The 24,370-nt window shown below is 33.3% G+C and overlaps 1 protein-coding gene across 1 annotated transcript in view; it reads right to left on the bottom strand.

Moving 5' to 3' along the window:
* CPNE8 (copine 8) overlaps positions 1-24,370 on the bottom strand; it is a 166,571-nt gene that overhangs the window by 19,562 nt on the left and 122,639 nt on the right. Inside the window, exons 13-16 of the mRNA XM_019628984.1 lie at positions 20,550-20,605; positions 20,388-20,434; positions 15,889-16,070; positions 8,257-8,384 (exon numbers count right to left, since the gene is read on the bottom strand). Coding sequence (XP_019484529.1) covers positions 8,257-8,384; positions 15,889-16,070; positions 20,388-20,434; positions 20,550-20,605 — 413 coding nt within the window. The remainder of the gene's footprint in view (positions 1-8,256; positions 8,385-15,888; positions 16,071-20,387; positions 20,435-20,549; positions 20,606-24,370) is intronic.

The following is a 24,370-nucleotide window of genomic DNA, read 5'->3' as shown; positions in this document are numbered from 1 at the left end:
TAATTCTTGCAATCCATGAAGACAGGATGTCTTTCCATTTATTTGTTTCTGCTTTAATTTCGTTCATTGGTGTTTTATAGTTTTCAGTGTAAAAGTCTTTCGCCTTCTTGCTTAAGTTTATTCCTAAGTATGTTATTCTTTTTTGTGTGTTATTGTAAAGGAGATTACTGTCTTTTCTGGTACTTTGTTGTTAGTTTCCATTTATTTTTGAGTATTCCTGATTTCCTTTTGTTATTGATTTGTAGTTTTTGTTTGTTTGTTTGTTTTTTCCATTGTGGTCAGAAGAGATATGTTGGAATGATTTCAATCTTAAATTTGTTAAGACTTGTTTTGTGACCTAGCATGTGATCTATCCTAGAGAATATTCCATGTGTGCTCGAAAAGAATGTGTATTCTGCGGCTGTTGAATGTTCTGTAATGTCTGTTAGGTTCCTGTGGTCTAGAGTGTTGCTCAATTTTGCTGTTTCCTTATTGATTTTCTGGATGATATATCTATTGTGAAAGTAAGGTATTAAAGTCTTCTAATATTATTGTATTACAGTCTAGTTCTCACTTCAGATATGTCAGTTTTTGTTTATATATTTAGGTGGTTTGATTTTAGGTGCATACATATTTATACTTATATCTTTCTGGGAGTTGATCCTTTAAAAATTTTTTATTCTTTTTAATAAATTATATTTATTTAAGGTATACATGATATCATACACACACACACCCAGAGGGTGCCAAAAAAGTGTATACACATTTTAAGGAAGGGAAACTCTAATAAAATTGTAATACTCAACATATATCAATCAAAAAAGATGAATACAAGTCACATTTGACTTCTGCAATTACAAGAAGTGCTCAAGTGGTTGCCGTCAGCGTCCAGACACTTCTGATTACCGCGAACTGCTGCTTGAGCAATGTTGACCAAAGCATCCACTTGTATACATTTATTTTGGCACCCCTGTGTGTGTGTGTGTGTATAATATATATATATATATATATGTATAATATATATAAGACATATATATTATACATTAATATATATAAGACATATATATTATACATATATATATTTAGAGTTATTACAGTCAAGTTAATTAACATACATCTCACATAGTTACCACAGTTTGTGTGTGTGTGTGTGTGTGTGTGTGTGTGTGTGTAATCAGTGTACCTGAAATTTACTCTCTTAGCAAATTTCCAGTATTCAGTATAGTATTAACCACAGTAATCATATAATACTTTAGATCTCTAGACTTATTCATCCTACATAAAACAACTTTGTACCTTTTAGCCAAAATCTCCCCATTTTAATTTCTTCCACCCTTGGTAACCACCACTCTACTCTCTGCTTCTTTGTATTTAACTTTTTAAAATTCCACATATAATTGAGATCATGCAGTTTTTTTTTCTTCATTTCACCTAGTATAGCATTCTCCAGGTTCATCCATGTTGTTGCAGGTACTCCTTTTTATTAAGGTTGAATTATATATATGATAAGGTGTTATCAAAAATATAATGAATGTTTAAATAAAAAAAAAACCATTACAGTAAAAGACACATTGCCATTAAGCCCCCTCAAAATACTCCCCCTCACTTCAAACACACTTATCCCATCATTCTTGCCACTTTTTGAAGCAGTTCTGGAAGTCCTCTTTCATGAGTGTCTTTAGTTGTGCTGTTGTGGCTGCCTCAATGTCCTGAATCGATTCAAAATGTTTACATTTCGTGGTCATTTTGACTTTGGGGAAGAGCCAGAAGTCACACGGTGCCAGATCCAGTGAATAAGGTGGTTGAGGCCACACCGTAATGTTTTTATTTGACAGAAATTACTGTACCAGAAGCGACGTGTGACACGGAGCTTTTCATTGTGATCACAAAATACGGTGAATGCTGCTGCCGAGTGCCATCCAACGGAAAGGCAGGGATCTTCAATACAGGGAGCGGAATGTCTAACCTTAGTAACAGTGTGTGACAAGTTTCAACTTGTTTGGTGCAGTCAGTCTGGTGTGAGCTACGGTTGAGAGAAGGTGTGTTTTAAAGTGTGCCGTAAATCATCCTCCATCATGACAATGCTCCACGTCACACATCGCTTCTGGTATATGGCAATTTCTGTGAAATAAAAACATTATGGTGTGCCCTCATCTACCTTATTCACTGGATCTAGCACCATGTGACTTCTGGCTCTTCCGCAAAGTCAAAATGATTCAGGATATTGAGGCAGCCATGACAGCACAACTAAAGACACTCATAAAACAGAACTTTCAGAACCGCTTCAGAAAATTGCAAGAACAATGGGATAAGTGTGTTTGAAGTGAGAAGGAGGATTTGGAGAGGGATTAATGGCAAGGTGTCTTTTACTGCAATACATTTTTTTAATTTAAACATTCACCATATTGTTTGATCACACCACACACATACACACACACACACACACACACACACACACACACATCACATAAGTTGACCCTTTTATTATGTAATGACCTTCTTTGTCCCTTGTGACAGTTTTTTACTTAAAGTCTATTTTGTCTGATATAAGTATAGACACCCCTGTCTGCTCTCTTTTGGTTACCATTTGCATGGACTAGCTTTTTTTAATCCCTCCATTTTCAGCCTATGTTGGTCCTTAAATCTGAGGTTAGTGTCTTGTAGACAGCATGTAGTTGGGTCTTGTCTTTTTAACCATTCAGCCACTCTATATCTTTTGATTGATGAGTTTAACTCATTTACATTTTGGTTGTCTTTTGAATTACCAGAAAGTATACCTAAGAGAAAAGGAGAATATAGTCATACTACTAAGAGAGTTAGGGGTAGAATGTGAAGCAGATATAGTAAACTAGGCATTTCTCTGAATTTGTTGTTTTATCTTAAAGTTCATAAAAATTTTGCATTTTACTTTATAATAAATATGTGATTATTTGAATGCTTTATATTTCTTACTGAGGAAAATTAATGCTGTACATGAGTTTATGTATGGTTCTGACTATTGCTTAGATACACTGCTTCAAAAATAAATTCCATTCTACATAGGAACTATTCAATCCATTTTAGTCTTTATCACCATCAGCACCATAAATTAATCAATTTAAATTACTCATTGTTTTTCTGGCATTTACTCTACACATTCTCATACTGTTGCACTTTGCTAATTAATCTAAATTTCAAACAAAATCATATTTTATACTGAAAGTATTATATATTTATGATAAAGTAATTTAAATGCTACAGAAATCTAGAGAGTAGAAAGCAGAGGCCAATCACATCCTAATCTTCAAAAAGGTAGCACTGATATATACAGACTTGCAGATTCAAATTACATTTTAAACTTATTAAATAAGCTTTGTTCTTAAAGGAACCTGATGGTGAAGCCTTTTATAAATTGCATAATAAAATTCTTATTGAATTCCCAGGTCTTTTTTCATATATAAGCAATCTATAAATTATATTTTAATATTACTATGACAAATCTGAGTGAGAGTTTAGCTTTGTCAGGGTTTTGGTGTTGAAACACATTTCTTTGGAGTCTTTGTGAAATACATTTCTGGGATTGTTTTATAAACTCATAAACGGCTGGCTCAGATTTGTGGAATATTCTTTCAGCTCATTAGTTCACAGGAATAGAGAGGGCAACAAAACAAGAAACTGACTCAGGAATGTTTTATTTAAGTAGTTTCATTTTGACATACACAATAAAATCTTCATGCTAAATAAAGGGATACATTTAAATAGTTCAATACAAAGTAACACAGTAATGTATGTTACTAAGTTGTTATTCAAACTACTTTTGGTAATGTAATGAAGTAACCAACTGTACCCACATAATAGGTTGTTTTGTTGCACTTTTTTTGTGTGTCTTTATCTCTGTAGCAGAGATAAAAAAGATTTAAGTATGCAAGGCATCATAACATGGTCATCTGAAATTAGATTATTCTGTTTGGAATTTAGGTCCCACCACAAATGGCCACTCTACATATCCATTTGATCTCAGTAAAATTGAAATAGCAACACTATTGTCACCTCTTAGAGTTGTGAAGATTAAAAGAAATAATCTACATAATAGCAGTAAACATATTGCTTGAGATAGGTTATGAGCTCAATAATGACTGTTATTTTGATTTATTATTGATCATACAGATGAAAGAGACAAAACAACACATTCTTTAGATTAATTTGAAAATTAGTTATGGAAATTCCAAAATAAATGTTCTTTCCTGAAAAATGAAAATTAATTTTAGCTGATTATCTGGATCCTGGATCTTTCTCAACATCAGGAAAAGAAAAAGAAGAAAAAAATAGTGATAAATTGATAGATCCCTCTTAAAAATTGGAATGTGACAGCCTCAAAACAAATAATTGGTTAGGCACAGGAAACAAAGGACTATTAGTTAGGAAACAATGAATATTATTTAAGTCAAGTGACAAAAATAGTGACATTTTTGTGATAGACTGAAAAGATAATTGACATTTTTATTGGTATATTAGTTTATTTTTGAAGTAATAAGCTGGTCAAATATACCAATAAAATATATTCCAAATAATTTGAAATTATTGAGCTATGAAGAGAAACCTTTGGAAAAAATTACCTAAACAGGAATGTGAAAATGGTAATTTCCATATTCAAGAGGAAACTGAGATTAATCAAGGGATAAGTAAACTTCCATTTTATTCAAACCGCATATCTAGAAACACATGATTTCCTTAACATTTTTCTTTCTACCGTTACTAATGAATGAGGTTGAAATAGAGTGCTATAGACATTAAATATATTATTAAGTTCATATACAAAAGGACCCAGAAGTATTTCTCTGATTTTAAATTTGTTTTCAATTTACAACATTATGATACTACATTTCTTTTGGTGGATGTGATGATGAGTCTATGTGTCAACTTGGCTAGGTTATAGTACCCAGTTATTTAGTTAAACCCTAATCAAGGTATTACTGTGAAGGTATTTTGTAGATGTAGTTAACATCTACAATGAGATGACTTTAAGTAAACAAAATTATTTGATAATGTGTGGGGCCTCCCTAATCACTTGAAGGCCTCAACAAAAACTAGTTTCCTAGAGAAAAAGGAATTCTGATTCAAGACTGCAACAATATCAAATCCTGCTTGAGTTTCAAAACTGCCAACTTGTCCGACAAATTTCTGACTTGCCAACACCTACCACTGCATAAGTCAATTCTTTAAAATCAATCTCTTATCTATATATCTATCCATAAATCCTATTGGTTCTATTTCCCCTGAGAACCCTGACTGATACAGTAGGTATCAATCACAATCACATTTCCCACAGGTCATTAAGATTGACTAAGGATTATCATTAATTTCTTTAGTTTCCTATTATAACCTTAGTTATTAAAATGTACTCATAATGTACAGCATACAGAAAATTCAATTAAACAAACAGGTATGGATTTCTCGGTATAGGTCAAGTATTGTGAGCTTAAATCACATTTCCTCTCTTCAATTTGGAAAAGATCTATATGTAACAATAGAGTAGGATCAAATTAGTGCTGTGATAGAGCTATACATAAAATGACATCACAGAGCAGAAGTAGCAATTCTCTATGACTGAAGTGCAGTACATTTGGGAGAGCATGGAAGAAAACGAAGTTCGATGTGTGGGTGGTAGTTGGATATTGGAAGTTCTTGAATGCCAAACTAAAGTGTTTGAACTTATTTGTGACAAGCCATCAACAGCTGTTGAGTAAGAATTTTTACATTATTTTAAATGTTGTTCCCCAGACAACTCTATGAAATGAGGACTGAGAAGGCAGGAAATTAGAGGTGGGAGGTTGGAAAGCCCCAAAACAAACAAACAAAAAAATCAAAACCCAGTTTTGCAAACTTGATGCCTCAAGTCTTGACTATCACAGTATTGTTACCTCATTAATAGTAGCTCAAAAGTCAATAGTCTTATGACATAGATTTTAGTTCTAGAAATAAATATGCGTTCTAAATTATTATTTTTTAAAAAGAGTTACGAATAACAATTTATCAAGATGCTATAGAAAAGTATTATAAATAACAAAGCTTTTACCAATAAAGAAAACACACTTTTTGAAAGAAAACAAAAATCAAGCAAATAAGAAAGTAGGGGAAAAACATTTTCTTTTGACTTTCCAAAAACTAATTTTTAATGACAAATATTGTAACACACAGTATTTATTTGTTAGACATTTGGTGAGTACTTACCTCCTATATGATAGGCATGCGAAATACAGTTGAAATGCATTTAAGAGTGACAAAATGCACAAGCATCTTGGAAACAAGTAGAAACTTGTCTTTTAGCTGATAATTGTTTTGAAATGATAATTTTGGGTCAGACAGAAATTGTTTGTCTGAATAACAGCTTAAAAATAAAACTAAACAAAGCTCTCAAAGATAAAAGAAAGACATCTATTATATAGAGTCATAATAAGAAATAGATATATGAAACTTCAAATTGTATTGGAAGGAAGAAATCATTCCCCAAAATCAATGTCTTACTGGGTTTCTTATTTTCCCTTATTAAAAAAATAACAATAAGGAATTATTATATCACAGATTATTTTCAAAGAGCCTGAAAGTGTTAGCTGGCAACTACCCCTAAATTTAAGAATTTTAAAAATGCTGGACACAATATAAAAAATAGTAATAGAACCATATGGAGCCTGTAGTTTTAAATGATATATAGAAATGTACCTAGAAATTTTATATCTAAAAGTTTAACTTTTATAGTAGACATATACCAGGACAAAAATACAAAATTAATTGGTAAGCACTGATGAGAATATCTATAATAACCAGCATGAGTTCACACAAAATAAATCCTATCATTTTCCTCTTATCTTTGCATAGAAAACAGTGATCTGTACCATAGTATGTGATAGTGAGAGTTAACTATAATTTGTCATGCATTAATATTATTTTGATTCTGCTTTATATGACAGCCATCAAAAACACTAGGAAAATAAAGTGCAGAAACACTACTTATATAAGCAAATACAATAAGCTAGGCTGTATTTTTCACATTACAGGTAATGAACCACTAGTAGATTTTGAAAACAATTTTGTGGGTCAAGACTTGCATTAAAAAAAGTAATAGGAAAGAACAGATATCATGGAAATAAAAAGAAATATGAGATAAGAATAAGTATTATTTCATAAATAATCTTTCTTTTTTAATTGTGTGTGTTCAAAGTTGAGATGTAAAATTTATAACAGTACAGATTGTGGATGAAAATGTTTGCAAAACTGAGTTATAGGGTCATACTCAGAAAATGGTCATCAATATGTCATTGTCAACCTGAGGTGGAATTCCACAGGAGAGTTCCACTGGGGTCAGCCCTGGGTGCAGGGGTATTTTAGCATCTTGTCTATGTCCCAGATAATGGAAAGTAGAACACATTTAAGTTTAAGTTGCTCATGATGCCCATTAGGGACATAGTAAACTTCCAGAACCTTCCAACGGAGAACTGAGGTTTCATATTGCCTTTGTGCATCAATAAACTGATCCGAATGCAGTAATTTTTCAAGTGCTGATTACATATTAGGATTAATACAAGAGCTATAATTTTTTTATTATCTAAAAATAAGGCAAGGTTTCATAGGATTTACAATTGGGTCAAGTCAAACTTTTTAGGAATTATAAAAGTGATGTCTAATTTATTTATGCACTAATGAATAAATGATAGGCAAATACGTGTAGATTTTCACATTAAAATTTTTTTTTTCCAGAGCATGTACTTGGAACCATAAGCAATTATATTCTGATTGCAATACTCTGTATTATACACAGGTAGAGCTCTGAGAATTTGTAAAATTTGCTATTATATTAATTTCAGAGAGGTGAAAATAACATGCTCTATATATCACTGAAGGGCTTTGGTCATTTTCCTGGAGTTCAGTTTCTTATTACTCCTATGTTACTATGAAATGTGATATTAGATATGAATAATTTACACAATTGAGATTATGATTGATCTTGTTATTGCTCTCATGGATGCCTTTTCAAAGAAAAATTTTTTTTTCTTTGGCTGAACAAATGCAGGTCCTAACATAACTCAGTGTATGTTTCTTCACTTGAGATTTCGATGTAAATTTTTTAGCAAGGTATAGCTCATTTGAGATGCTTTCTACTGCTGTATATTTTTTTCCACACTCTTCTGGAGGTAAATTAGAAGAAAATAACTTTCATCTGTGGGGTCATGATAACAATCATGTCATGATTTTACTGTGGTCCAGTACACTAAAATAAATATCTTGTGTATTTCCACTTACCTTGCTACGTGATTAATTACAGGAGCAAAGTTGGTTGGCCCATACAGTTGTACAGATTTCAGACTCCTATAATAAGCCTCCATGACCCCTTCAATGCCATCACAGTAGGGGTTTTGAGGGTTCCCATTCTGTAGAATGTTACATAAGGCAAAAAATCAGTAAAAACTAAATAGTGTTGCTAAAGATCAATTGAAAAAGAATAATAAACATTGATACTCATAAAGAATTTTTGAAAGAACACCAATTTACATATTTATAATAGCAAAAAAATTTAAGGTGGTCAACAATAGATTACAATGTACTACATCGATTGTGATATGGTGATATAAAGTGCAATCATTAAAATGGATACTCTTCAAAAAGAGGGCAAGAGAAAATTCTAAATAATCTTGAGAAGCTGAATATTACAACATTCTATAACAAATAGTGTCTTAATTTTACACAGGTCTTTTACATGTAGAGATGAACACATAAAAACCTTGAAGAAATGTAGGTAAAATACTGAGTGGTTAAACCCGGAGGGTTATATACCATATTTTGCCATGTATAATGTTCACTGTTTCACCCACATTTGTGAGGGAAAAATAAGGATGCACATTATACATGGGTAGTACTAATTCCGTATCTATATAAATGTTTTTAATTCTTTTATTTATACTTATGAGTTAAAAGTGCAACTCTAGAAATCAATTATGATATCCATATGCAAAATAATACCCTGAAATATGATAACTGGTTTTGTTGAACTTACAATGAACTTGCAACTATGAAGAGTTCTTGACCTTCTATGATGCACATTTATCGTAAATTTGTAACTGGTACATAAAATTTCTTGCACCTTGTACTGTTATTTTATTTTGTAATTATTTGTTACACAAAATTTCTTGTACCATAATATGTTAAGAAATAAATGCTAAAATTTCTTTATAATACAAAAACAATACCTAAATGTAAACAAATAAAAATTTGAATTAAAACGAAAGATTTTTTTTCCCTGAAAGCTTGGGCCAAAAATGTGGGTTTGTGTTATACATGGGAGCACATTATACACAGCAAAATATGGTAATTGGTGACTTTTATTTCACTCTTTAAAGTTTTCTATATTTTCCAAGTTTCTGTAGCAATGTATTAAAATTAAAAATGAAATGTTATCCATTTAATTTTACCTTAGAGAAGAAAAAATTTAAAATATCTGCCACGTGCACATTTTCATGTCATGCTTGATAACCCTAACTGGAGAAGGGGTCAGAGGGAATGGAATTTGGTGTGAGAAATATCAAGACAAGGTAAAAGGAAATCACAGAAATGTATCCATGTTGCTGAAGGTTAATGGCGCTTGCCACCAAGGAGTCTGTAGTCTGAAAAACGGCACCTAGGAGGGCACCTTGAAATCTGGAAACCTCGCCTAGCTTTGTCATACCTTGAACGCTCTGTTATTATTAAGTTTAATTCTCCTAGTCCAGATTCCACAAATAAGGCAGTGTATTAGTTATCTATTGTTATGTAGAAAATTATCCCAAAAGTCAGTGGCTTAAAACATTAAGCATTTATTATTTCACACATTTTTGGGGTGTCAGGAATCCAGGAGCAGCTTATCTAGGTGGTTCTCACTCGGAATTTCTCATGAGTTTTCAGTCAAGGTGCAGATGTGAACCCCTAAAAGTTTGACCAGAGCTAGAAGATTTGCTTCCAAGGAGGCTCATTTATGCAGCTGCTGATAGGAGGCCAACAAAGTCTCTCCATAGGGCTGCTTGGGTGTTCACACAACATGGCAGTCAACTTCCCCAAAATGAACAATCCAAGAGAGAGAGCAAGGAAAACGTCCCAATGCCTTTATAAGCTGGTCTAATAAGTTGCATACCATTACTTCTATTTTAATCTATTTGCTAGAAATGAGTCACTAAGTGTAACCCATACTCAAAGGAAGGGGAATTAGGCTCCGCCTCTCAAAGGGGAGGACAGAAATAAAACTTGTAGATATATTTTAAAACAGTAAGGACAGTAACTATACTTTCACATAGCAATAATATCAGCACATATGTTTTTATCTGAACAATCACAAGTAACTGCTAATTTATAACTAAAATGTGTTGACTTCTAATACCAAGCTTTATTGGAAAATATTTACATACATTATATAGTTTTTTATAACAACTCTAAAAAAAGTAGATAAAACACTGTTATTATCCACTTTACAGATGAAGAAACCAAGGCACTGAGAGCTTAGATAATTTGCCCAAAAGTCACACCAGTGAGAGAGCTAGTATTTGAATTCACACAGACTAACTCCAGAGCCCAATCTCTTGGCCACCACTATGCCACCATGTTATGAAATCCTAAGCATTTTGAAAGACTGGGGATCTTAGGAAACTAACCAGATGGTACCAACAACTTCGATTTTGCCATTTGTGAGAGAAGGATTTATACCCACTTTTTCCTTTTTTTTTTTTTTTTTAGCTGAGCGATCCCGCCACCTGTTGGCAGCTCAGCGGCAGCTCAGCTCAAGCCGGGAATCAAACTGGTGACCCTTTGCTCAGTTTGCACTCCTGAGCGAGCTGTTAACCAACTGAGCCACGTGGCCGGCCCGCCACTTTTTCCTTTTAATTTTGCTTTATTTCTTCCAAATTTTATTAACACTCATGTAAATATTTAAAAACATAAAAATAATAAGACTTCTTTATGTTATAAAATTGGTTACATCAATTGATTGAAATTAAAATGTACAAGTTTAATATTTAGGACAAAGCAGTTAATGGTGGGTTTTGATGTTAATCTGAGCTAACCTATTTAAGCTTCCTTTTAAGTAAAATTTTATGGTGTTCTTTTCTCTTGAAAAGTATGAAAGTAATTAAAATTAAAAATCATTATTGATTTTGGGCATAAAAATGTGTATCTGCCTTAAAGAAATAATTACAAACCAGAATAATTCTGAGCTACTTTTTTATTGTCTCTTTTAACATTTGGCTGGGGGTTTATATTTCTATAAACTATTTCCTCTCTTTCTATGAAATTGAAATTACAAGGTCACCATTTTTCTCACTTATGTCATTTTTCTTAGTGGAAAGATAATCTTTGGATGTTCCGTTCATCATTATGGAATATTTAAAGCACTGATTTCTGTGTTAGTCCTAATTCTGTAATAAATTGCTCTAAGATTTTCTCATATGCCTTGGATGATAAGAATACTTAATTACATAAAATTATACATTCTTTTAAGTCTATGTGTTGCATTATATCAAGATTATTTAAATAATTTACAACCATTAAAATGAGATTTTCTTCTTAATAACAAAGTTGTAATGAGTTATAAATAATTTTTTAAAGTCTTTTTAAAAACTCATTTCTTAAAATAATTACATTTTTTTAGTTTTTGCTTATTAAAACAAATTAACATAAGCTCGTATGTGGATCCATTACAAAAAAACACAGGACATTTTAAAAATAAGAGCATTCAATTTTGTTTCATAGTTACGAAGATGGCAATGGATGCTCTTTTTTATATTTCCACAACCTTTTCCATTTATTAATATAATGAATGTCAATTTGTGGAACACATAGAAATATATAGAACAGAATTCAAAATGAGCAATAATCCCACTGTGCAGAGTTAAGTGAGGAGCGCTCTCCAGCTTTCACACACTTTCCCTCCATTTGCCTCCCTGAGGGACTGTAATGGGGAAGTTAGAGTCAGTTCTGGGCAAGAAGCCTACAGTCTATTGTTACCCACAGCCTGTAATACTTTTCAACAGGGCTAACATGCTGACAAAATGCTACTGGAGAGCAACTCTCAGGTGCTGTTGTTGCCGTTACTCTTTGAAACTGTTGCTGCCCAGAGATTGATTGCTTACTTGTGGGGGAAAGCTGAGAGAGTGCTCCCTTTAACTCAATAAACAAACATCTACTGAGCTGCTGTTTTGTGCATACAGTGTTAAGGACCTTTGGTAGTTACACTGTTAGCATCTAGTGGCAAGAAAAAGCATATACATAAATATTAAATTGCATGGATTCTTATAAGTGCCAAAATAAGTGAAAAGCAGGCAAATGCTTTTACATTATTTAGTAGGAGAAATCGCTTGGAAGGTGTAGCACTTCTCTGTTGATCAATGCAGAAGGCCCTCTTTTGTAGGTCACTCACTGGCCACATGCCCATTAGAAATACTTCCTCTAAAGCCTTGCACATAGTTTTAGTTATAACACTATTAGGAGTCATCAAGAATCATAAGGAGAGGAGAGCAGTTACTTGACCTTTCCACAACCAAAAGTGCTAGCTAGCGTTGTGATGCTAGAATGTCTCCCCTCCCCTCCCCTCCCCCCACTGCCCCCCACTTTCTTCTCCTTCCCCCTTTCCCCAACCCCTGTTCTTTCCTGACTACATTGGTTCTTCCTCCTCTTCTTCTTCTGCTGCTGCTTCTTCTTCTTCTTCTTCTTCTTCTTCTTCTTCTTCTTCTTCTTCTTCTTCTTCTTTTCTTCTTCTTTTCTACTTCTTTTTTTCTTCTTCTTCTCCTCCCCCTTCTCCTTCTTCTTATTGTTGTTTCAGGTGCATAAAACAATGTAATAGTCATACATTTCTCCCCTCACAGATAACCACCCTCCCCCAATCTATTGGCCCTCTGACGTCATACATAGCTGCTACAATTCCATTGACTCTATTCCTTATATTATGCTCCATTGGTTCTTATACATATTTCACATGAAAAGCTGGGGTTTACCTAAGATCTTTTTGATTCACCAAAGCTCAATTTCAGCATTTGAGCTAACCCAAAACACCAACTAGGGATTATGTAATTTTTTTGAAAGGCTTCCTTTGCCATCTGAAAGATTACTTGATAAATAGGTGAATGGTTGTGAATACATATCACAAATTCTTACCAGGGAAACCTGAGAGTTTGCTAACATTAAGTAGTACATTAAGTGCAGATTGACATGGCACTGAAGTTTTTGTATTTGCTATTTCTGGCACTTATAGGATACATATTAAAATTTTTTAGGATGAGGTTAATACAGAATATTTTAGCAGAAATCAAGTCAAATATTATCTCTTTGAAGACCTACTGAACCTCTGTCTAGCTTAGATTTTTGAGAAAACAAAAGTGTTTTGAAAAAAATTAAAGTGTTATAACAATTAAGTAATATTAAAGTTGAAGCATTATCATCATCATCATCATCATCATCATCATCATCAACATCATGATTGTTGGCTTCATTATCTATTTGGGAGACTATTTTTCATAAATTTAAAGGAGTATGACTTTATCCTATAACCATTTGAGTTGGGTTCAAAAAACAATTTAAGATGCAAATAAGAAAAAAGCCTTTTTTAACAGAAGATATTTGCATAGGTTTGGTTACAAGGAATGAATGTGGAGGTAGAAAAAGCAGAAGAGGATCAGATGGAGAGAGAAAGAAAAAAATCATACACAGGGTGAGAAGAAACTTATAGAAGGAAAATGAATAAACCTCATTTAGTTTAACAAAATTATTCATTTTCTTAGACTTAAAATAGCTTGTGACCTTTTTCCTGGGGCACTTCAGACTTAGAATCACATGAGTGATTTTCATGGTCTTATAAGTTCTGGGCAATTTTAATTCTCTAAGACACCACAAAATCCCAACAGATACTCATTTTCATATGACATTGGGATTTTGACATGTGGACTATTTCATGGAGAAAGAATTAAACCCTCCAGCAAACTTTTCAGAAACTGTGTGGGTGATGAAACAGAAAAGCAAGGATAAGTACAGAAATAAAAATATTAAAATACTTAAAATATTAAAAAATAAAACATGAAAAATGAAAAAAAGAAATACAAAACATCACTTTAAAGCTTCTGGAAATATAAGTACATATATATGTATATATATTTAACAAAGCACATTTCTGAGATGCTGTATTACAGATACTTTTATAAAATGTGATTGAGTAGTGGTTAAGAGCAAGGATTCTAAAATAAGACTGATCTGGGTTCAAGGCCTGTCCTTTGGAATCCTGGTTAAACCTGTGAGACTCTGAGCTGAGTTATATATAACTCTTGGGTGCACGTTTCTTACTGTATTCAATAAAAGTGGCACTTGTTAGAGTGATGCAATGTGACAGCCATGATATACCTTATCCCATAGGAATTTTATGAAGATTAAATAAGAAAATGAGTATAATATACTTAGATCAAAGTAATACTCAGTAACTACTTAATAAATGGTAGTATTACTGTTTACTTTTGTCTATTTTGCTTGCAGAACTTAAAAATTCCTATAATGGTTATGGATTGCTTTTATAATAAAAACAAGACATGAAGAAATATAAAAATATTGGGGATGTCCCACCTGCTACAACATTTAGGGTAGGTGAGGGAGGCACTTTTATTAGGCAAACCTACATTTTTTTCCCCAAATGGTAGCTCACGATCCTGTATTGATTTTCCCAATATTTATCCGAGAGTGCATGTGAGAGTAAGGCTGACTGAACTATCAGCAATAACTGTGTGGCGTTTATTTTGAAGGTAGACTGATGCACATTGCTTATCTGCAATCGTACAATATGGAAGTAGATCTATGTGAATTAACCATTAACTAGAGAAACATTTTTATTCCAGTCATCTCCACTCCATTATATTGAAATCTTAATTAACTACAGCCATAAGTATTGATTCACATTGGAAAACATTAATTCTAGCCATGGCTAGTCCTTTAAATTCAAAATGCCATGTTAGAAGATGCTATTTACAAGATTTATACATCAGATGCACTTTCAGTAGATTAGGAACAGCTACACATTCTTTGATCCATCTCACACTGAGAGGTAAAAGTTACTTCCCCTACCTTGAAACTGGGCTGACCTTCGTGACTTGCTTGACCAAGGAAATGTGGCAGAAGCAACGTTCTGGGACCTCCAAGACTGTGATGATATAAAGAACCCCACAACCTCTGCCCCAGCCTTTTATAATCCTCACTCTTGGGAAGTTGGCTGTCATGTAAGAAATGATGACCATGAGATCACCACACTGTGATGAAGACCGTAAGAACTGCATGGACAGTTGTATATAGAAGGAGGGGGTGCTATCCAGGCATTCCAGCTATTTCAGCCAATCCCAGCTCAGGTATCAGCCATAAGCAAAGGCGCTATCTTAGGGAGCATGCTAGCCCAGGAGACAGAACAGAGAACAGGGAAATCCAAGGACAGCCCGAACCAAGCCCAGATAAATGGCGCCCGTGGAACAATTCCAGTCATCTCTAGCCATTCAGACCATCCCAGGTGAGGCCCCAGACATCACACACACAAAAAGAAAGCATCCGCCATCGAATTCCTGACCCACAAATCATGAACGTAATAGAATGTTGTGGTTTACATCTCTAACTTCTAGGGGGTTTTGTTAGGAAGGAATAGATAACCAGAATATAGACTCCCTATTTGTAAATGAGATGCACATTAGGTATGTTTATTTGTTAATCTATTTAACTGTCTTCTTTTTCCCATAAATGCCACACTCCTAAATCAATCGTTTAGCAAAATTAAGTCAAAAAATTAAGTCAATCATGTAACAAGCACAAAAGCTTGTTACATGATTGACTAAAGCATAAGCTGCAAACAAATATCTAAAAATATCAAAATATCAAACCCTTGTGATGTATTCTTACCAAAGCAAACTCATGAGATATCCTTCCATCTGGAGGCAGTTTTGCACCAAAACCTAGAGCTGGGAACATTTTATCACTGTCATAATCTTGAACGATTTCTCCCACTGCTTTCAGTGCCATACCATAGGCATTCAGTTGATAAGGATTCATGTAGTGGAGAGAAGTGGGCTGGGCAGGGTTGCCTGATGACAGAAAAATATTTCAAACATGAATGATCAGGATAAAGATAGATATATATATATATATTTGACAACGTTTTTCTTGATATCTATTTCAGAATGAAATATTTAAAATTACATTTTTCTGTCTATATCCATAGTGTTTCAAATAGTTATTTTAAATGTATTTACACAGATATTAACATGGAAATATTTATCATTTTAGACCAGGCATGTAGAATGTTTCCCAAAGATATGCCAAAACATAGGCAGAATTTTTTCAGAAATTATTCCTCAGGGTCAGTGCCACAGGCGATTCTTGAGTTTCAGTTCTAGAAGTATAAAAGCACTTTTGCCAATCTTATTTTTAGAAAATTTTTCAAAAAATCATGTTCCTTGGGCCGGCCGAGTGGCTCAGTTGGTTAAGAGCTCATTCAAGGGTTTGAGCTCTGAGCAACAGCGGTTCGAGTCCAGCCCGAGCTGAGCAGCCGCTGAGCTGCCAACAGGTAGCAGGATGGCTCAGCTAAAANCAACAGCGGTTCGAGTCCAGCCCGAGCTGAGCAGCCGCTGAGCTGCCAACAGGTAGCAGGATGGCTCAGCTAAAAAAAAAAAAAAAAAAATCATGTGCCTTTACCTGGAATCCTTATGTCTATAGTCAGAGGACCCAGCTGAATAAATGAGCTTGAGTAACTGAGGTCTTCCTAAAATTGTATCACAAATGTTGACATAAAAATAAAAAGGCTTTTCAAAGTGAGAGGCAACACGTGTTTATTTGAGAGCAACACTTGAGACCAGTAAGAATAGCTATTTGAGAATCATTAATTCAGGCAGAAGTCCAAATAATGTTCTAATTAGAAGACAAAGGCAATGGGTATTTATGAAAGTGGAAGGGGAACAATTAACATCAGCAGAAGGAAGGTGTTTCCATTGGTGCAGATAACATAACATAGTGATATGAATTCTAAACGATGTTTTTAAGTTCAGTTCAGGAGTCATCAGTCTAGTAGTTAACTGCTTTCGTGTTATCTTTATAAATAGTTCTTTGGGGCACAATGTTACCGTAGGCTCAGTTTAAAGGTTATTTTGCCCAGTTTTTAACATTCCAAAGATTTGAGGAATGAGATGTGCAAGGCAGTTCCTCTGGCATGACAGCTCCGGCTCCATTTTAAACTGGCTCCATTTATATTATTGTTTACACAAACATACATTGAATATTTGAGAAATATTCCCATATCACTTCAAAAAAGGAGAGCATAGTAATTTTTAAATTCACGGTAATTTCTTATCTAGATCTGAAACATGATTCAGAGTTTCTAACTAGACATTAAACTAGGAGACAGAAGGCCCACAGTTGAGTCTTGCCATTCGCAGGACGACATCTATAAAATGCCTGCGGTACATCCTACCAGAGTTTATTGGGAAGACAAAATGAGATTATGCGTGTGGCAGTGATTAAAAATAATAAATCACCACAGAAATGTAAGGTTTAGCTATTACTATCATCATTACCTGGATCATGCACAAGATTCTGAATTTTCAATATGCTCATACTTACGTATGTAGCATGTTGCATTTGAATAGAGGTGAATTTGAGAGAGAATATATGCGCTACCACTCAAACACATTGAGAGTCACAAATGAGCTGCCCTAATTATCAGCACAAGGCAGCGTGAAAGTCCATTTAGTTTCTTAAGTGAAAATAGAAAGGGAACTGGAACTTGTAATAACACATAGAGCTCAACTCTACATTAAAACATTGCCTGAAGAAAAGCCTCAGGGTATAGTTCTCTTCTGATAAGGAAAAATAATAATAAGCACTTGAGATCCAGGAAGAAATAAAGGCAAGATCTCCCCTTGGTTTAGAACACACATATTACTGTAACCAGAACATTTTTGTTCTAAAAATAATTTATTGTGTAAATGCATTTATAATTCCAAAGGGTTATCAGCATTCAAGAACTGGTTCCATGTGACAGAATTTCTAAAAAATATGTCTTCTGACCAAAATGGCCTTAACATTCCCCTCAGCATGACAAAACAGACAGGTTTCTCCTGACTGTAGACACTCCAGAGCTCCCTTTTCTTAGAGCATGTACTTCAGATAACTTGTAAATTCTTTCTCTGCCCCTTTGAGATGTAAATCTTTTATAACTCAGGAATGTCTTTCTCAAGGACCTGGAAGCCAGCCCTTTGAAATGTCATCATCAGGAAAGAGAGCATCCCTATTGCCTAGTTTCTGTGGGAGGGTAGGAATCTAACTTCAATGAGCATTAAATAGCAAGCACAGGTGGCCTAACCACACAGGCCAACCTTCCCTGTAATGTCCCCACTAGTTTACTGAAGCACTTAAAATCTCTCCCACCTTTTTTGTTTTGGAGGAGTTAGGTTCAATTTTTCTCTTATTGCAATAGCTTTGATCTCTATGGCAATAGTCCTGAATAAAGTCTTCCTTGCCTGTTTAACTTGTCTAGTACAATTTTTCTTTGACACTTTCTTCTAAAGCAGGAATTTTGCCCCTTGGTTAAAAGCCCACTGGCGCCACAGATAAGCAATACCATTACTTGACTAAGTGGTTATTTAACATAACTCTCAAATATAAGAAGAGTTGTCACCCAATGGTTTATCCAAACAAACTTTTTGGATAGTGTTGTTATTATTATTATTATTATTATTATTATTAATTCAATCTCTTGTTATAGGTCTATTCAGATTGTCCACTTCTTCTTAAGTCAGTTTCAATAGTGTCTTACTATTAAATAGAGTCTTAATCTTCTAGTTGTACTAATGTTCATCAGTAAACAAAAGCTAGCATTTTAAACCAGGTGGCTTTTAGGTGTTATTATTTTTATGTTCCATCTTTTACTGAATAAAACATGTAACTAAAAATCATTAACTTGATTTTAATAATGTTGGAGAATAAACTTAATATATAGTCAAAGCAGAGCTGAGTTAAGAGTTTGGTCTTCCCATCTCTATTCCTAACTCCACTACTAGCAAGTCAAGACGTATGTATTAGTAAAAAGACTTTCTGGATCAGATCTTCTCATATGTATAAGAGGACAGTTTGAGTAAGTTATCTTTAAGGTGCTTTCTTAATAAAAAATTATATTATTTTGTGAAATATTAGTGAATTTGAGATATGTGAGGTAAAGGGAGTATAATGTGAAAGCCATAGCACAATAAGCAATTTGAAAAAAAAAAAACTAGATAAATATAAACTGATGGCAATTTCTGGTAAAAGTTAAATAATAAGGTTTATGTTCTTGGGTCAGCCGAGTGGTGCAGTTGGTTAAGAGCGCAAGCTCTGAGCAACAGGGCAGCTGGTTAGATTCCCACATGGGCCAGTGAGCTGCCACTGAGCTGCCAACAGGTGTCAGGATGGCTCAGCTGGTGAGAGCACATGCTCCTAACAACAAGGCTGCCAGTTCCACTCCTGCATGGGATGAAGGGCTACTCCCACCCACAACTAAGATTGAACACAGCACTTTGAGCTGAGTTGCCCTGAGTTGCCGACAGGCCCGGGTGGTGACTGGACTTGGAGCTGAGCTTGCTGCATCTTCCACAACTAAGATTGAAGGACAACAACTTGGCTGTTCCCCTTCCCCAATTCCCCAACACCGTTCCAATTCCCCAATAAAATCTTTGAAAAAAAGGAAAAAAAAAATTTGTGTTCTCATAATATATAATAACTGATTTCAAATGATTGGTCTGTTTGAAATAAAGTTACTTCAAAATAAAATTAAAAGTCCACTATACTTTCTGTCTTAAAATGCTTGATATACAAATTATGGATATCTATACATAGGGTATTATTATGTGACAGTCCCTCCAAATTAATTAAATATAAATATAATTGTGTTAACATGAGTAATTCTTAGAAAGAAATAATCAAGTAAAAATGAAGCATGTTGCATAAGGTACATGGTACTTGAATTACATTTATATAAAGACACACAAGAGTACTACAAAAATGAGGATTATAATTAGAGACACTTTAGAATTGTAGTTATGTATGGAGAAGAAGAGAGTGTAGAAGAAATTGGGCAGGGACACACAATGAGGCTAACTAGATCTAAAATTTTCTTTTATAAAATATGAGAAACAAAAATGACAATATTGCAATATTTAACAAATTTGAATAGGACTACCATGTACTTTTATCTCCTGTAGTCTTTTGTATACCTGAAGTAATTCATAATAGTAAAAAAAAAACTATCTGAATTTTATATGAAACACTTTAAAAGTGTGAAAATGTAGGAATAAAATATTTAAATCTCATAAAAATAAATATTTATTTTTCACTTAATTTAACTTTTATTAGAAGATAGTCATAATACTCACCATTTGATGCTGTAAAATCAATAGCCACTGTAAAATTGATTTGTGTTCTAGAATATAAGTAAATAAAAATCATTAATAATGAAATAACCTCACAAAAAGGAGTTTGATTTCCATTTGTGTTATATTTTTTAACATAATTAATTTTCTTAAATGTTACAGTACACATTGGATAGCATCAGATAGGTGGTACCTACAAGGTAAGAACTTGGCACAATACACTTTAAAACAAAAAACAAAGTGCCAAAAATAAAAATAACTCCTATGAATATTTGGGAACATAATAACCAAGTAAGGAGATCATAATGAAGAAGTCAAACTGGCAAATAATTACTTTTCAGTCTTCAGTGTCAGCATTTATTCTTAATTTGTTTCAAAATCTATTTCATAGTCAATGTGAAATTATTATGCCCTTAAAAGTGTGGCAATAAGTAGTTATTTCTAATGATATCATTTCTTAAACTAATTATTTTCAACAATCCTGAAATCACATGATTTTTTCCTGTTTTCTTCAAAGGTACTGGTGTGTGTGTGTGTGTGTGTGTGTGTGTGTTTCTATAGCTATAAATATTTACATAATAAAATTGGTTTATATAATTTAAATTTCCAGCACATGGTAGTTACTCAAAAATGATTTCACTGGGTTTTCTGTTTGTTTGTTTTTTTCTGATAAAAACCAACAGGTGGCATTCACATGAAAAATGTACTCTTTTGAATATACCTCTGATTCTATATGTAATCCAGCCTCTTTCTCACCAAAGAAGGCATTAAAACACAAATAAGCAACAATGATATGATTATTGGGATAATCTGCAATCACATCTAATTTTAAAAATAACTTTATCATTTGAAAACACAAGTACTTAGGCTATTTTTAGTAACAATTACTTTTGACACACTGCACAATAGATTTGCCACTTCAAGCGTGGAACTGTGGTTTTTAAATGGCAGTGGTGGTGATGGTGATGATGATGATAATGACAATGATGATGATGGATGCTACGGCATAGGGTTCCTTAGAGTTCTGTTAGTATCAAGTATAGTAATGTTCCCTTCTTTCTTTAAAAATTCAGCCTGAAAAGACTGAAATATTATTCAGGTATTGAAATAAGCTCACACATTTTTTTTTCCTAAGGAATGAATCTTTTGTGCTTTACATTTAATGAAATCTAATATAGTACATTCTCTTTATAGCTATATTGTAATTTTTTCTCAGAGGTTTAAAAATTAGGTTTATAGGCTAAGAATTTAGGTTAATTTGGTTCATAACCAGTATGAACCAAAATGAGTTAAAAAAATTTCTTTTATAAAAAGAATATAGGAAGACATTTGAGAGAACATTTTGAGATAATAAATCCCTTCAAGGAACTGAAAAGAATAGTCACCATCAGTAGATTGCTTTGTCATTTTGCTCGGGAGAAAAGTCACTGTAATACAGGGTAGTACGATATATTTGAAAGGATACAATTTTTGAGTATGAAAGACCTGAGTTTGAATTTCAACAACTCAGTTGCTGACATTAGTTTTGTTTCAAAACTCTCAGAGGGCAAGTGCCTGGCACAAAATAATAAAGCAAGGACTGACAAAAAACTACACAAAATCTGTCATCTATCTATCATCTATCTATCTATCATCTATCTATCTATCTATCTATCTATCTATCTATCTATCTGCATATGTCTAGAATGCATATTCTATACATATACATTATATATTATATGTGTTTTTACATAACATGTATCAATTAACCTTATAATAATTTTTAAAAGAAGATACTATTATTCCCCTTTAAAAAACAAGGAAATCTGTGCTCGGAAAATTTAATAACATTCCACATGAGTAATAAATGCCAGTACTGGAATTTGAATTCACATCTAGCCTCAAAGACTATATTCATAAACTCTATACTACTCTCTATTGTACAATCAAATATTTGTAACTGCCTGGCTATAATAAGAACACCATCAAAGATAGTGCTTATTATGTTGCAAACCTAACAAGTATACTGCACAGATATCCTTAATTATAAAGATGTCAGGACACATTCATGCATGAGCAAATTTGTCCTTCTATTAAGTATGTTATAAATACACAAATCACAAACTTATCAGTATAAGTGCTTCTTTATGTTATTTTATTCAAATGACACTTTCTTAGGAATAAAAAATAAATTTGAGCTTCAAGAACACATGCTTTAGCACATTACAAGGTCAATTTAGGAGCTGAGTCTTTGGTTCAATCTCCCTTAGGTTGTAGGAATACACAACTTGTCTTGATTCAACTGTCTTTTACAGCAGCGTCTGCACAACACTTTCCACATATTGGAATGCATATCTGGTAGTAGATTGATTTCAAGATTTGATTAGTTCTTTGCCTCATTCTGCATGTCAGAAAGAATCTTACTTCTTTACTGTTTGAATCAACAGTATTCAAATCAGACAGAAAATACAATGATACATTCCATAAAACATTTCATGGTTGTGGTGGTTGGTACCTTAGTCTATTATCACACCATTTGGATTGTTTCATTAAAAAAACTACAATTCAACAATTATTTATTGAGCATCTTCTGATTGTCAAGCACTGAGTTTAAGTGACAAAGAGAAAACAGGATCAAACCAAACACTATCCTTGCACTCATAGAGTTTACAATTCCATTTTCCTACTATTAAAAAAAATTGCAAAAACAGCACAGCAGTTTGTCATTGAATTCATAATCAATAGCATAACCTAAACCTCAAGTGACTCAATTACTGTGGGTAACACCTTGTTCATTCTCGTGATTTCTAAGAGTTTCCATTCATATTGTAATGTGTACTTACTATACCAAGTGTCACGTTCTATGTATTTTGAAAATATTAACTAATGAAAATTTTAAAGAAAGTTGCTAGCAACACTATAACTTTAGGTTGTAAGGCAGATTTCTTGAAAACTTTGATGAATGATTCGTGGCATAAAGGGAAGCCAATCTTCATTAGTAACCCTGTTATACATTTTCATTCTTTAACACAGAGGGTGCCAAAAAAATGTATACACATTTTAAGAAAGGAAAAAACTGTATTAAAATTGTAACACAATGAATGACGCTAGCATTTAATTAACGCCATCTTTTGAGTGAATGTCATACTACACATTGCTACCATAATTCAATTCAACTTCGAAAAGTAACACATAGATAACATCTCTTAAAATGTGTACATTTTTTTGTCAGATAACATCTCTTAAAATGTGTACATTTTTTGTCAGATAACATCTCTTAAAATGTGTACATTTTTTGTCAGATAATATCTCTTAAAATGTGTACATTATTTTGTCACCCCTGGTATTACTTGAAGTCTAATGGTAGAGGGAAAAAAAGTCAATCATGTGTCAAAGTAAATTATCAAAATTCACATGAAATGACTCCTGACAGAATATTCATAAAACTATCACACATAAGTCCTCAAAATATTCTGCTTAAGAAGTGTTACGTTAATTGTCATTTTATGTTTTGCTATATTCTATATTTATGTTATGTGATATGCTAGAGTATAAAAAAAGGCACGCCTGCCAAATTTCATGAGTTAGTAGTAGCATCTCATGAGATTCCCCCATGCATGTGCCCTAGTACAGCCAAAATATATGCTTGGAAACTGTCCATATTTTACTCTGGTACCTTTCCAAAAGCAGTGAATAAAAGATAAATCAGATGTCAAGATAGAAGATTGAAGTAGCACAGCAAAGGTCCATTGAAAACCAGTATATATGTGCACATCGAAGGAAACAACACATATGTATGCCACCCCACCACACACAGAGTATTACCATTGTAGATAACTTTTCTACAGCTGTCGTTATGAATTAATTATTGAGAACTAAAATCTGTGATGGGGGTGTGCTGAAGGGTTGCTTTATTTTTCTCCCAATTTCAAATTCTGTTCAGTTGCACAAACGAAACATTATCAATATGAAAGATGAACTCTCCCATGTTTCTTCAAGTTAATCTT

This window comes from Hipposideros armiger, unplaced genomic scaffold (genome assembly GCF_001890085.2).
Source record: "Hipposideros armiger isolate ML-2016 unplaced genomic scaffold, ASM189008v1 scaffold_820, whole genome shotgun sequence".
NCBI lineage: Eukaryota > Metazoa > Chordata > Mammalia > Chiroptera > Hipposideridae > Hipposideros > Hipposideros armiger.
This window is presented reverse-complemented; position numbering and strand designations above follow the sequence as displayed.